Raw genomic sequence first — 14,338 nt, forward strand, 5'->3', positions numbered from 1 at the left:
ACTGAGACGCTCTTTGAGATGGAATGAATAAAGTTAAAATTTGATGTCTGGATTAAAGACAGTACCAAGATTGCAAAAACATACTGACTAAACTTCAAATGATTGTCAAGAAAAAGGACATTGTGGGTAGCTAGTTAACAGAGTTTGAAGCAGGGCCGAAATATTATGGTTTCACAGAATCAAAATTGCTACAATGCCATTTGGCCCATCACGACAACACCAAATCTCTGAAAAGCATCCACCCTATCCCTGTAACTCCACATTTACCATAGTTAACCCACCTAGCCTGCATACTACAGGGCAATTTAGTATAGCTAATCCACGCAGAGAAGGCCCGTGCAGGTACAGAGAGAACATGCAAATTCCACACAGTCACCCAAGGCTCAAATCTCAGTGGCTAGTGCTGTGAGGCAGCAATGCTAACCACTAAGCCACTATTTCAATTCACTCTTCCCAATATTTAATTGGAGAAAATTTCTGCTCATCCAGAATCGGATGTGGGTATGTCTGATCAACTATAAACAGTAGAGGAATTGAGAGAGGGACGGTGGCAAGGTAAACATGGGTGTTGTTAGTGTAAATAATACATTCGATGTTGTTCCTTCAGATTGTAAAGGGACAACATATTTTTCCTTTTGGATTGTAAACTGGAATGGAGGTCAGGCACTGCTACATAACTGAAATATCAGGAAGGTTTTGCATGTTTGAACAATCCGATGGAGCACACTAAAGCTGTACAAGACAATGGTGCTATTGGAACAGTAAGATTGTTACATTATTGAGTCAGAGCAGTACCAGGTGTTTCGGTTAAGGGAAAGCTGCCAAATGGAATCCCTGGATTGATGAGAATGACAGTTTGTCACAGACTACTTGGAACAATGCAAGTGGAACCATCCAGAGCCAACAAGGTGAAATCACTGCTCTCCCTTCATTGTGTGAATGAAAAGACAGAAAAACCAAAAAATCTTGAGAAAGAATTCTAACGCAAGAAAGGACATAAATCCATCTGATCAACAACCAAACTGAAGAACATCCATCGTCCCACAGACAACGTCATCATTGCTAAATCAAAAGAACAGAGACACAACTTAACCATCCATAAGATGTATATTTTGATCTTCAGAATTTTGTTTTCCTTGTTTAGATTATATTTTTTGATCGATAATATTTGTGTAAAACTGTCTGACTGTTATTAGTCTTATTTATGAACAAATATGTGTGTATTTAGGGTGTTAAAAGCGTATAGTTTAAGTTCCATAGAAGTCAATGATAAATCCTTTGTTATAGAGTTGTAGAGATGTACAGCAAGGAAAGAGCCTTTGGTCCAATTCATCCATGCTGACCAGATGTCCGAAATAAATCTCATCCCAGTTGCCAGCACTTGGCCCATATTCCTCTAAACCCTTCCTATTTATATAATCATCCAGATGTCTTTTAAATGTTGTAATTATACCAGCCTCCACCACTTCCTCCTGCAGCTCATTCCATACACACACCACTATCTGCATGAAAAGGTTGCCCCTTAGGTCCCTTTTAAATCTTGTCCCTCTCATCCTAAACCTAAGCCCTCTAGTTCTGGACTCCTCTACCCCAGTGAAAAGACTGTCTATTTACCCCATCCATACCCCTCATGATTTTGTAAACCTCTCTTACGCCACCTCTCAGAATCCAACACTCCAGGGAAAACAGCCCCAGTCTATTCAGCCTCTCACTACAGTCAAACCCTCCAACCTTGGCAACATCCTTGTAAATATTTTCTGAGCCGTTTCATATTTTGCAACATCCTTCTTATAGCAGGGGGGCCAGAACTGCAAACAATATCCCAAAGGTAGCCTCAGCCGCAATATGACCTCCCAACTCCAAGACACAATGCTCTGACCAAGAAAGAAAAGCATACCAAACTCCTCCTTCACTATCCTATCTACTTGCGACTCTACTTTCAAGGAACTATGCACTTGCACTCCAAGGTCTCTTTGTTCAGCAACACTCCCCGGGATCTTACCATTAAATGTACAAGTCCTGCCCTTATTTCCACTTCCAAAATGCAGCACCTCACATATATCTAAATTCCATCTGTCACTCTTCGGCCCATTACTCAGAGGTAACCTTCTTCACTGTCCATTACACCTCCAATTTTGGTGTCATCTACAAATTACTAACCATGCCTCCTACGTTCACAGCCAAATCATTAACATAAAATACAAAAAGTAGTGGACTCAGCATCGATCCTTGTGGCACTCCTCTGTTCACAGGCCTCCAGTCTGAAAGGCAACCCTCCACCACCCTCTGTCTTTTATTTTTGAGCCAGTTTTGTATCCAAATGGCTCGTTCTCCCTGTATTCCATAAGATCTAACCTTGTTAACAAGCCTACCATGGGGAACCTTGTCAAACGCCTTACTGAAGTCCACATAGATCATGTCCACTACTCTGCCCTCATCAATCCTCTTCATTACTTCTTCAAACAACTTAATCACGTTTGTGAGACATGATCTCCCACGCACAAAGCCATGTTGACTATCCCTAATCAGTCCTTGCCTGTCCAAATACATGTAAATACTGTCCCTCAATATTCCTTCCGACAACTTGCCCACCACCAATGTCAAGCTCACCGGTCTATAGTTACTTCGCTTGTCCTTACCACCTTTCTTAAATAGTGGCAACCACATTAGCCAACCTCCAGTCTTCCGACACCTCACCTGTGACTATCGATGATACAAGTATCTCAGCAAGGGGCCCAGCAATCACTTCCCTAGCTTCCCACAGCGTTCAGGAGTACACCTGATCAGGTCCTGGGGATCTATCCACCTTTAGGCGTTCTAAGACACCAGCACCTCATCCTTGGTAATATGGACATTTTTCAAGATTTCATCATCTGTTTCCCCACATTCTCTATCTTCCACGTCCTTCTCCACAAAATACTAGTTTCTTATCTACCCCATCTCCTGCAGTTCCACATGTTGGCTGCCTTACTAATCTTTGATCTCTGCTATTCGTTAAAGAATAAATGAGTTTACAATAGAGCTAGTTTCCTGTTAATGAAAAAACCTGGTGTGAATTGCTTTTGTCCTGTAAAGGAGTCAGTCAGGCAAATTGAGCACTTTGTTGTTATAAGTGGATGCTTACGCTTTTGTGACAGCATGTGGAAAAATGGGGGTTGACTATCAGCATACTTCCTAGTTACGCTGTAACAAAATGTAAGGCAAAAAAGCACAGGGCTGAAGTAAAGGATAGATATTCTCAGTTGCAGAGAATGGGGGATATGGAGTCCCACGAAAATTTATGCCGGGATCACTTAGCAATTTAGGTCAATGATTTCAAATCTGGCGAAAAAAAGCACAATTCCTAATTTTTCAACCAACACTAAATGGGAGGCTCTTTAACGCAGAAGCGTTATAACAAATAATGAAGGCATTAATAAGCTTAGAATAAAAAAGGGGTAGTAGTGGTATATAAGGAACAGCTGTGGTAGGAGATATAACCAAGCGCAGAATTGGAGTTGCAAGACAGCTAGAGGAGTGGCAGGATTGAAAGAAGACCCAAAAGCAAAGCTGTCGGAATGCAAGAAGAATAGCAGGAGAAAATCAAGCCTAAACTTAGCCGAGGCAGCATCAGAGACTTCAAAAACAATAAAGAAAAATTTAAAATGACAATACAGAATCATAGATAGGCAACCAGCTGATCACTTTTGCAAATTTTTGCTGCAAGAGCGAACCGCATATTAAATTAACAGAAAAACTTTCATGTGAGTCTTTGAAAGAACTTAAATAAATTTAAGGCTAATTAGTTTAATAAAGGCATGTTAGGTACCTCAATCCCTGTTCTACGTGGGAATTCAAGGTCACTTGTACATGGTTATAAACTCCAGTTTCATTTCTAAACAAAGTTGCAAAAAACTGATCTGTGGTTTACATTAGAGAAAAGAAAATTCGGTATAATTACTAAGACCCTACAAACAGCTTTCTTCCTTTAGTGAAATGTTGCAGTAGTTGCCTCCATACGTATGGCATTCGTGTGGTAGTGGCCAAATTCTGAAAATATTTCACCACAAATAAATCTTTACAAAATATTGTTTGTGGTCAATAAAACCTCTAATTCAAATCTGAACATTTCAATTGATCTGAATATTTTTCTTGAAACAGTGAAGCTTTGACACAGTAGGTAAGGAGACTGGTTTAAAAGATTATTGAACTCAACAGCATCAGAAAACTAAAATAGCATCACATGGCTCATGCAGCTACTCCTAAATGTATAACCAAATTACCAGCCTTAATTCCTTCTTGTTCAAAACATGCAAAAAGTGTAGTGGGCCAATGGAGCAAGCAGTGGCAGATGGAGTTTAATTTAGATAAATGTGAGATGCTGCACTTTGGAAAGGCGAGTCAGGGCAGGACTTATACGCTTAATGGCGAGGTCCTGGGGAGTATTGCTGAACAAAGAGATCTTGGACTGCAGGTTCATAGTTCTTTGAAAGTTGGGTCACAGGGAGATATGATAGTGAAGAAGCCGTTTGGTTTCCAAATGCCTTGTCTTTACTGACCAGTGCATTGAGTATAGGAGTTGGGAGGTCATGCTGTAACTGTACAGGCCATTTTTAGGATGCTGTGCGCAATTCTGGTCTCCGTCCTATAGGAAGGATGTTGTGAAACTTGGAAGGGTTCAGAAAAGATATACAAGGATGTTGTCAGGGTTGGAGGATTTGAGCTACAGGGAGAGGCTGAATAGACTGAGACTATTTTCCCTGGAGCATCGGAGGCTGACAGGTGACCTTATAGAGGTTTATAAAACCATGAAGAGCGTGGGTAGGTAAATAGGCAAGGTCTTTTCCCTGGGGTGAAGGAGTCTAAAACTAGAGGCCATAGCTTTAAGATGAGTGAGGAAGAACTAAAAGGGGCCAAAGGGACAACGTTTTCATGCAGAGGATAGTGAGTGTATGGAATGAGCTGCCAGAGGAAGTGGAGGAGGCTGGTACAATTACATCATTTAAAAGGCATTTGGATAGATTTATGAATAGGAAGGGTTTAAGAGGGTTATGGGCCAAGTGCTGGCAAATGGGGTTATATTTATGCAGGGTGTCTGGTTAGCATGGATGAGCTGGACTGAAGTGTCAGTTTCTGTGTTATATATCTCTATGACACTATGACACAAGGTGGTGACACATTTTCATGCAGCAAGCAGTTAAAATCTGGAATACATGGTTATGTGCAGGAAGGAGGTTCAATCACTGTGCTCAAAAGGGAATTAGATTGTTCCTTTTTGAAAAAACAAGAGCACAATTATAGCGAAAAGGCAGAAATATGGACTGGGCGAGATGCTCATTTGGGACATGCACACAGTGGATCAAAGATGCCTTTACGCATGACAACAATTCTGTGATTCATCAGGATCTCCTTTTCAACCTCTCCCCTTACCTTAGACACGGTGATTCTCAGGCTAAACCACCACATTTCATCTCCCTCTGATGAGGGAGCAGCCCTATGATCCTTTGGGACTATAGGGACTTCACCCTCATCACCAGTGAAGCAATCAGTGTTCAAACAAAACAAAAAATCTCTGCTATCTTTTGCCTTTGAACAGGTTGCCAATGATGAGATCCTGTTTCAAGCTTTGCGTGTTCCACTTGTTCTTGATGGTGCTTTTAAATGCCCAGCCTATCAATCAACAAGTGAATACAAAAGACTAATTTCAATTTGTAACTGTTGCAATTTCTGATACTAGTTTTTGTGCTTTAATTAATCTCCTTTCATAATATGTAGATTTATGCATTCCCACACATTTGTACAGATGATGTCGCATACCTATCTCAAATAAATACACAAGAATTTTTCTTCAAACAAGACAGTAATAAATTGTCATATATTTGATATTACTTATTTCCTTGTTCTCTTATTTCTTTGTAACAATTGCCAGCACACCACCTCAGCAGCAACAGACTGGTTTTGCATTCTGTAATACTTCAGTCATGCACGTTTTATAATCATTGTCAGCTTAAAAAAAGTTTCGTTTTCATGGTTCATGATAGCTGTTGCATAATTTATACATATTGGCAATGAGCAAATTGATGAATAATTATATTAGTGCAAATTAAAAATATAAAACTGTTTTATTGAGTCCAGAATGGGATTGCCAATTTACAAATATAATCCTCAAATGCTACTGCACCCACATAAATTTGAAGAAATGCTTGAAACACTTTTGTGATGTACATTAAAAGATGTTCAGCATGGTTATAATGACCTAAACAATCCAAGGAACAGAGGTTAAGTATTGGAAGAAAAAAGACGTTATTGTACCATTAACTCAGATATTTCAATGGACAGGGGAAAAAACTTAAAAATTTAATAAGACTCCCCATCCTTTAACATCCTTACTATGACAGTTTTCCACTTTTAAACAAAAACACAGATTAGAAACTCACAAGTACATGGTGGGCCAAAGGGCCTGTTCTTCTGCTGTATTGTTCTGTGTTCTACTTTGATTCTACATTGAACTCTCGATTGACAGTTGACAACATACAAGTTGGAATACTTTCATTTGCAATGCCTATGCTTTTAAATTGGGATATTCCTTTTCTTCATAAAATTGGATGCATGTTTTTACACAAAATTTAAACACACTTTTCATGAAAAACAACATTTACTGTTAGTCAAACAGTTCAAATAAAACAAATGCATTGCATTTAAACTGATGGTTTATTTTCCCACAGTTTTATTCTAGTTTAATAGTTGTAATAAAGTAGTCCCAAAGCTACTAAGACAATTTGAAGATAACACAAAGCAGAAATTCATAAATATGGGAAATAAAATATATTTTACCTCTGGATCATCATCATCAACATCATGATAACTGGAATGATCCGGGTTGTTCAACTTATCAAGCAATTCTATAGCGAGTGTACGATTCAAAGACTGTGCTACAAATGGGTGCTGAAAATAAAAATTAAAAGTATAAGGGAAGTATTTGAATATTAATGTTCTTAAACAGTAAAATCATAAAATGTACTATACTTGCCTGCAATAACTTTTCAGCAGTAGGTCTTTTTTTGGGATTTTTCGTAAGTGCCAATTTTACAAACTGATGAAAATTAGTTGACCTAAAAGGACAACAATCTATAATGAATTAACTTGGAAGCTGGACAGATTTAAAACAGACAAATAAAATGTCCAAGAAATTCATACCATTTTATTTTGTCCTTCAATTTTGGAGGCTGGAAGTTGCTCTTTGTCATCAAAAACAAAGCTCTGAAAAGAAAAAGATTAGTCAGCCTTGTACGTTTATATATATATTCACAAGATGCGGGTGCTGCTGGCTACGCCAAAATTCATTGCCAGATCCCTAACTGCCCAGATGACAGTTAAAAGGCAACTATATTACTATTAGTCTGGAGGCCAGATCAGGCAAATATGGTAGTTTCCTTCTCTAAAGGACATTAAAGAACCAGATGAATGTTTCTGACAATAAACAATGGATTCATTACTCTTAATTCCAGATATTTATTGAATTCAGATTCCACTATCTGCCATAGTAGGATGTGAACTGTGGCCCCCAGAACATTACTTGAGTATCTAGATTAACAGTCCATCATTAATACTACTAGTCCATTGCCTCCCCAGAAAAATATAAATAAATGATATAAGAAATAACTCTGAATGGAGAAGTCACAGCTAATAAAAGGCTGTAAATCACAGCAATCAGGCAGCATCTATGGAAAGACAGCTAGCTAAAGTTGAGTCTAGATGACACTTCTTGCTCTATCTCCATGGAGGCTGCCCACTCCACTGTCATTTCCGGCATTTTATGTTTTTCGTACAGATTCCAGTACCTGCAGTAATTTGCTCCTAATAAGAGTGTAGGCTGCTTAAGTATACGTGTGAAAGTTTACTGTTCACAATCTGATTTGACTAAACGAAGTAAATGAAGTGAGGAATTGCTACCCTGATTAGACATTTCCCATGGGTCACTTTTCTTACCGTATTTGTATCTGTATTCTTTCCCTTTAAGTTAATATATCAACAGTATCCATCAATAATACAACTGTTAACAATTTTTCTTCAGGTTTCGTCATGCATGCAAGAATTTTACATATTCATTCACCCCTACAGACCGCTTTCTCCCCCAGAATCTTACTTCTGCTTGTTTTTCATCTATTAAACTCATGTTTCATATGTTGTCCTTCATTGCCACTTCTTTCTTCAATTATCCTTACTCATTGCTACTGCAATTTATGATTTAGATTAGATTCCCTACAGTATGGAAGCAGGCCCTTCTGCCCAACAAGTCTACACCGACCCTCTGAAGAGTAACCCACCCATACCCATTCCCTGACATTTATCCCTGACTTATATACCTAACACTATGGGCAATTTTAACATGGCCAATTCACCTGACCTGCACACCTTTGGATTGTGGGAGGATTCCCACGCAAACGGGGAGAATGTGCAAACTCCACACAGACAATCGCCCAAGGCTGAAATTGAACCCGGGTCTCTGGTGCTGTAAGGCAGCAGTGCTGACCACTGTGCTGCCCCAAATTTATATCATGCTTCTCATTGCTCCCAAATATGTGTCCCCTGTATCCTGCTTATTCATTCTTATTTCTATCTAGTTGCTTTTGCTGAATTCATGGTGGACAAGCAAGAGGCTGGAAGTACACAGCAAGCCAGACAGCATCAGGAGGTGGAGAACTCAATGTTTCGGATGTAACCCTTCTTCAGGACTGGGGGTGGGTGTCAGGGGAGCTGTAAATGAACGAGTGGGTGGGGGTGAGGTCGGGTTAGGTGAATACAGATAGAGGGTATGACCTGATTGGTCGATGAGAGGAATGAATCCGGTTGGTAGCTGGAAGGAAAGGTCAGCCAGAGGAATGGAAGGGCGAGGGGCTGGAAAAAGAGTCGAGGGATGGGAAAGGAGGTTATTTGAAATTGGAGAACTCAATGTTGCATCTTCTGGACTGTAGGCTGACCAGGTATAAGATGAGGTGCTGTTCATCCCATTTCCGGTCTGGTTCGCTGTGGCAATGGAGGCGGCCAAGGATGGTCATGTCAGAAAGGGAGTGGGAGGGGGAATTAAAATGGATAGTGACTGGGAAGTCAGGTCGGCCCCTACAGGGAAAGCTGAAATGCTTGGTAAAACTTTTCCCTTAGTGACCACATTGGACGGAGGTTGGGTGAAGGGGGATGTTGGGAGGTTTTGCATCTTTTATGGTTGCTGGAATGACCAAGGATTGGTGAAGAGAACAGTCCTTATGGAAGGCATAGAAGGATGGGGAGGGGGAAGATATTCTTGGTGGTGGGGTCTAATTGGAGTTAGCGAAAGTGTTTAAGGATTAAACATTGAACGCGGAGACTGGAAGGTGTAGTAGGACAGGACAAGGAGGAACATGTCTTTATTGCATATGGGGGGGGGGGGGGGAGAAAGAGAAGTGATAAGAGCAGTGGAGCAGAGAATGAAGGAGTTGCGGTGGAGGGCTGTCTGGGTGACAGAAGGGGTGGGGGGGCGAGTACATTGTTCAAAATAGACGGACATCTGGGACGCTTAGGAATGGAATGCCTCCTTGTCCAAGCAGTACAGCGGAGATGGAGGAATTGGAAAAATGGGATGGAGTTCTTGCAGGGTACTGGGTGGGAGGAGATGTCATCCAGGTAATTATGGGAGTCTGTGGGTTTCTAGTAAATGCCCATCTGTAGACTTTCACCAGGGATGGAAACAAAGAGGTCAAGAAAGGGGGGAGACATGTCCAAGATAGACCACATGAATTTAAGGGTGGGGTGGAAGCTGTGGACGAAGTCGATGAACTGCTCCAGTTCAACCTGAGTGCAGGATGCAGCACCGATGCAGTCATCGACGGCAGAAGAGTTGGGGAACAATACCAGTGGAAAATGCTATGGGGTTAATTTATTCTGCTGACCTTCAAGAAATTGGATGCCGAGGGTAGAGTGGTATGTCTTGGTCTTGCAGGTAAAATGTAAAAAATAAAAATACATTGCCATCTCCTATCATTCAGAGGCAAATTTACATTGATTCTGAATAAGGGATGATAACAATAAGAACATTGCTTAAAATTCTGACCACATCCTATAGTTAAAGAAATGATTTACAACAGATCTACCATTAAGGGAATGATTTACTTTACATTATTACTGGAGACGATCAGGTCACTGCATTGTCTCAAGTGGCATGTGACTGCGGGGAAGTTGCTGGGCATTGTCTTGTGGGCATTACTGACTGTGATGTGAGATTTTGTATAAAGGAAGAACTGGTTCCTTTGTTCAGAGAACTTCATTGTGAAAAGTGTTAAGTGATCCTTCAAAGCTTGTAGTTACTTAATAAAGTTTGGCTGTTCACAGAGGTTGGCGTATTGCAGTTGCATCAAGTGTTTAAGAATCTCAAGAAAAAGAACCTCAAGTGCACGCATCGAAGAGGGTCTGTTCGGCATAGCCAACAAAGAGGCAGGCATAGTCAGGACCCATCCGAGTGCCCATGGGCATCCCCGGATTTGGAGGAAAAGGGAGAGGTTGGAAGGAAAAGTGATCAAGGGTGAGGACTAGTTCGGCGAGGCGGAGAAGAGTATTGGTGAAGGGGGACTGGATTGATCTGCTGGAGAGGAAGCAGCTGAGGGCCTGAAGGCCATCCTTGTGGGGTATGGGCATGTATAAGGACTGCATGTCCATAGTGAAGATAAAGTGCTGGGGGCCAGAGGACTGGAAATTATTTGAAGAGATGGAGGGCATGGTTAGACCCACGGATATAAGTGGGAAGCATCTGGACCAAGGGAGAGAGGATGGAGTCGAGATAGGAAGAAATAAGCTTGGTGGGGCAGGAGAATGGGGAGATGATGGTTTGGCTGGGGTAGTTGGGCTTGTGGATCTTGGGGAGCAGGTAGAACCAGGCGTGGACGGCTGGGGGACTATGGCATTGGAGGCAGTGGAAGGGAGAGCACCGGATGCAGAGCTTACAGACAGTGAGTGTGATTTTGGCCTGATGGGCCACAGTGGGGTTGTGCTCAAGGGGGAAGGTACGATATGATGTCAGAGAGCTGGCGTTTGACCTCTGCAACTACCACTGCCTTTGTCAGCAGGTTTGATGATGAAAAGGGGATCGGTGCTCCCTCTTACACCAGCTCTTTAGCCATATATTCAAATGTATCATCTTCCTACTCCTAGCCTCACTGGCTGTGGCACAGAAAGTAATCCCAACATTACACCTTAGAGTTTTTGCTTTTCAACTTCTTATCTAACTCCTGAATTGCCTTTGCAAGGTAGCATTTTTCTGCCTATGTCATTGGTACCAATGTAGACCACAACCTCTGGCTGCTCACCCTTCCTCTTCAGAAGGATCTGTGCCCTTTCAGAGACATGCTTCACCCTGGTACCAAGGAGGCAACACTGTGTTTGGTTGTGTCACTTGCCTAACTGTGCTCCCAACTATACAGTCCCTTATCATCACTCTTTGTCTGCACTTAGAATCGCCCTTCTGTACAACAGTGCCAGTCATGGTGCCAATGACCTAGCTGCTGCTGCTGCTTTCCCTTAAGAGGCTATCCCCTGCAATATACAAATTTTTCACGCAGAGGGTGGTACGTGTATGGAATGAGCTGCCAGAGGATGTGGTGGAGCTGGTACAATTGCAACATTTAAGAGACATTTAGATGGGTATATGAATAGGAAGGGTTTGGAGGGATATGGGCCGGGTGCTGGCAGTTGGGACAAGATTGGGTTGGGATATCTGGTCGGCATGACGGGTTGGACCGAAGGGTCTGCTTTCATGCTGTACATCTCTATGACAGTTACTGTATACATAGTCACCATGGACACTAAGTATACCCGATTTCCCAAATATTGCAGGAACAGCATTCTATGGGGTTGAGTTCTCCTGCCATTGTGAACCTTATCAACTGCAGACAACAGACCAGAAACCGATTACACAATTCAACTTCAATCTCGACTTCTAGCACACTACAACTACAAAAAGTATGTACTTCACCTCTCTCCAGATACTACTCACTCTGGTTCTTCCAAGGCAAGCCTTTATGACTTTTTGAGTTGTGACATCACCTCTGGAGCTCTGGCACTGGATTCAGCTCCATATTCACTGTGATTGACCCCATTCCTCAGATATTTATTCTGCTGCCACTGCTGTTCACCCTCAGGTCCACTCTCCTTTGCTCTGTTGCTACTGCTGTTGCTGCTCAGACTAACCTCAGTCCAGCCCCAATCCTCAGGTATTTATCTCGCTGTTGTACACACACACCCTCCCCCCAAACCACCCAAATTCATTCCCCTTTGCTCTTTTGTTGCTGACGTCACTGTTTGGACTGACCTCAAAATGGCTGGTGAACTTTGCTTGCATTGTGAGGTGTTGCGGGGGTGGGGGGTTGATGCTGAGAGAAAACATGAATGTCAAGAGTGGGATATGAACCACTCAAGAAAGGGACCTGAATTTACCAGGCTTGAGCGAGGCAAAGAATAATACTCAGGTCTGACATCTTACACCACTCAGCCATCCTGACAGATTGCAAATGTTGCTATTGACTAATTTTAATTCTATTCTCCACTGGAAGAATTGGGAGGAGTGCACAAAGGATCAACTGACATTTGGGAAACAGTAATATAATAAATATAGAACGCTTCTTTATTCAGCACAGTATTAGTGAAGGTGCATGACAGATAAAATGGATTACTATTTCATCTGGATGAAACCCGAATACTGTGGAAATAACAAAGTTATCATGCTGACTTCTAAATTTTAGTTGTAAACTATAAAAGGAATATAACAATAGGTTTCATTTGTAAAACCTACATGATTTGACATCAATATGCCACCATGTTTCAGGGCATTTGACTTTCCGTTGCTAGGAAGTAAAATAAATAGGGCTAGGGATTTCTGCTGCTTTAATACCTCACTTTCTACATATGTGATGGCCTTAGCAGCAGTCAAATGACGAATGATCAGTAAGGTTGTTAGGCAAATGATATGTGCTCCAAATTCAGAGATTCAAATTTATGCTCCAAATTCAGAGATTGTGCTGGAATATTGTTCATCCAAATCCGAACTAACCAACAAAAGGATTCTTGTGGGTCACTGACTATAGAGATAGTTTATTATGCAGCGCCCTTAGTGAAAAGTGTTCACCAAATCTTTAAGGATGAATAAAAATGATTAAAATCACTGTAAATTGCTGGGCTAAAAACTGCACTATTCAAAGGTGTAAGGGATTTGTAAAAACAGCAACATTAACACAAGAATTATCCATTCGATAATCCATAAGTGAGGAATCAGGTGAGGTGGGTCAAGTTTAAACACCCAATAAGGGAAGACAAACTAAATGCTTAGTGACCAATTAAAATTCATCAAGTTACAACAGGAGCCAAATGTACGAACCTGTAATTACTCTGCATGACATCTGGTTTCATTAGGAAGTAGCAAATAAGGTCATGTGCAGCTATGCAGGACATTGGTTAGGCCAGTTTTGGAATATTGTGTGCAATTCTGGTCTCCCTCCTAGAGGAAGGATGCTGTGAAACTTGAAAGGGTTCAGAAAAGGTTTACAAGGATGTTGCCAGGGTTGGAGGGTTTGAGCTATAGGGAGTGGCTGAATAGACTGGGGCTGTTTTCCCCGGAGCATCAGAAGCTGAGGGGTGACCTGATCAAGGTTTATAAAATCATGACGGGCATCGATAAGGTAAATAGGTAGTGTTTTCCCCAGTCCGAAACTAGAGGCCAGAGGTTTAATGTGAGAGGGACAAGATTTAAAAAGGGACCTAATGGTCAACTTTTTCACACAGAGGGTGGTGCGTGCGTGGAATGAGCTGCCAGAGGAAAGGGTGGAGACTGGTACAATTACACTATTTAAAAGGCATCTGGATTGGTATACGAAAAGGAAGGGTTTAGAGGGATACGGGCCAAGTGCTGGCAGATTAATTTAGGATATCTGATTGGCATGGACGAGTTGGATAGAAGGTGTGTTTCCGTGCTGTACACCTTTATGACTCTAAGTGTGAAACAGCTAAGAACATAGATTAACACTGTCAGAGAATCTGTGTCTGCATAGATGAAGTGTAATCCAAAATTACAAAAAGGCTGACATTAGCCTCCTTAGGCCATTCAAGAGAACTGCATACTACTTCAATTAAGTCAAAACTCTAAGATTTTCGATCAATTCTGGTTATACTTAGATTAGATTTACTTAGATTACTTACAGCGTGAAAACAGGCCCTTCGGCCCAACAACTCCACACCGACCCATCCCCCTACATTTACCCCTTCACCTACCACTATGGGCAATTTAGCATGGCCAATTCACCTAACCGACACATTTTTGGACTGGTGGGAGGAAACCGGA

General features: G+C 41.5%; 1 protein-coding gene across 7 annotated transcripts in view; it reads right to left on the minus strand.

Annotated features, from left to right (window-relative positions):
* LOC140483193 (mitogen-activated protein kinase kinase kinase kinase 3) overlaps window positions 1–14,338 on the minus strand; it is a 308,564-nt gene that overhangs the window by 153,681 nt on the left and 140,545 nt on the right. For all 7 annotated transcript variants that reach the window (XM_072581251.1, XM_072581249.1, XM_072581248.1 and 4 more), the window contains 3 exons: window positions 7,177–7,239; window positions 7,010–7,091; window positions 6,814–6,924 (listed from right to left, as the gene is read on the minus strand). In XM_072581251.1, coding sequence (XP_072437352.1) covers window positions 6,814–6,924; window positions 7,010–7,091; window positions 7,177–7,239 — 256 coding nt within the window. The remainder of the gene's footprint in view (window positions 1–6,813; window positions 6,925–7,009; window positions 7,092–7,176; window positions 7,240–14,338) is intronic.

This window comes from Chiloscyllium punctatum, chromosome 11 (assembly GCF_047496795.1).
Source record: "Chiloscyllium punctatum isolate Juve2018m chromosome 11, sChiPun1.3, whole genome shotgun sequence".
Taxonomy (NCBI): Eukaryota; Metazoa; Chordata; class Chondrichthyes; order Orectolobiformes; family Hemiscylliidae; genus Chiloscyllium; species Chiloscyllium punctatum.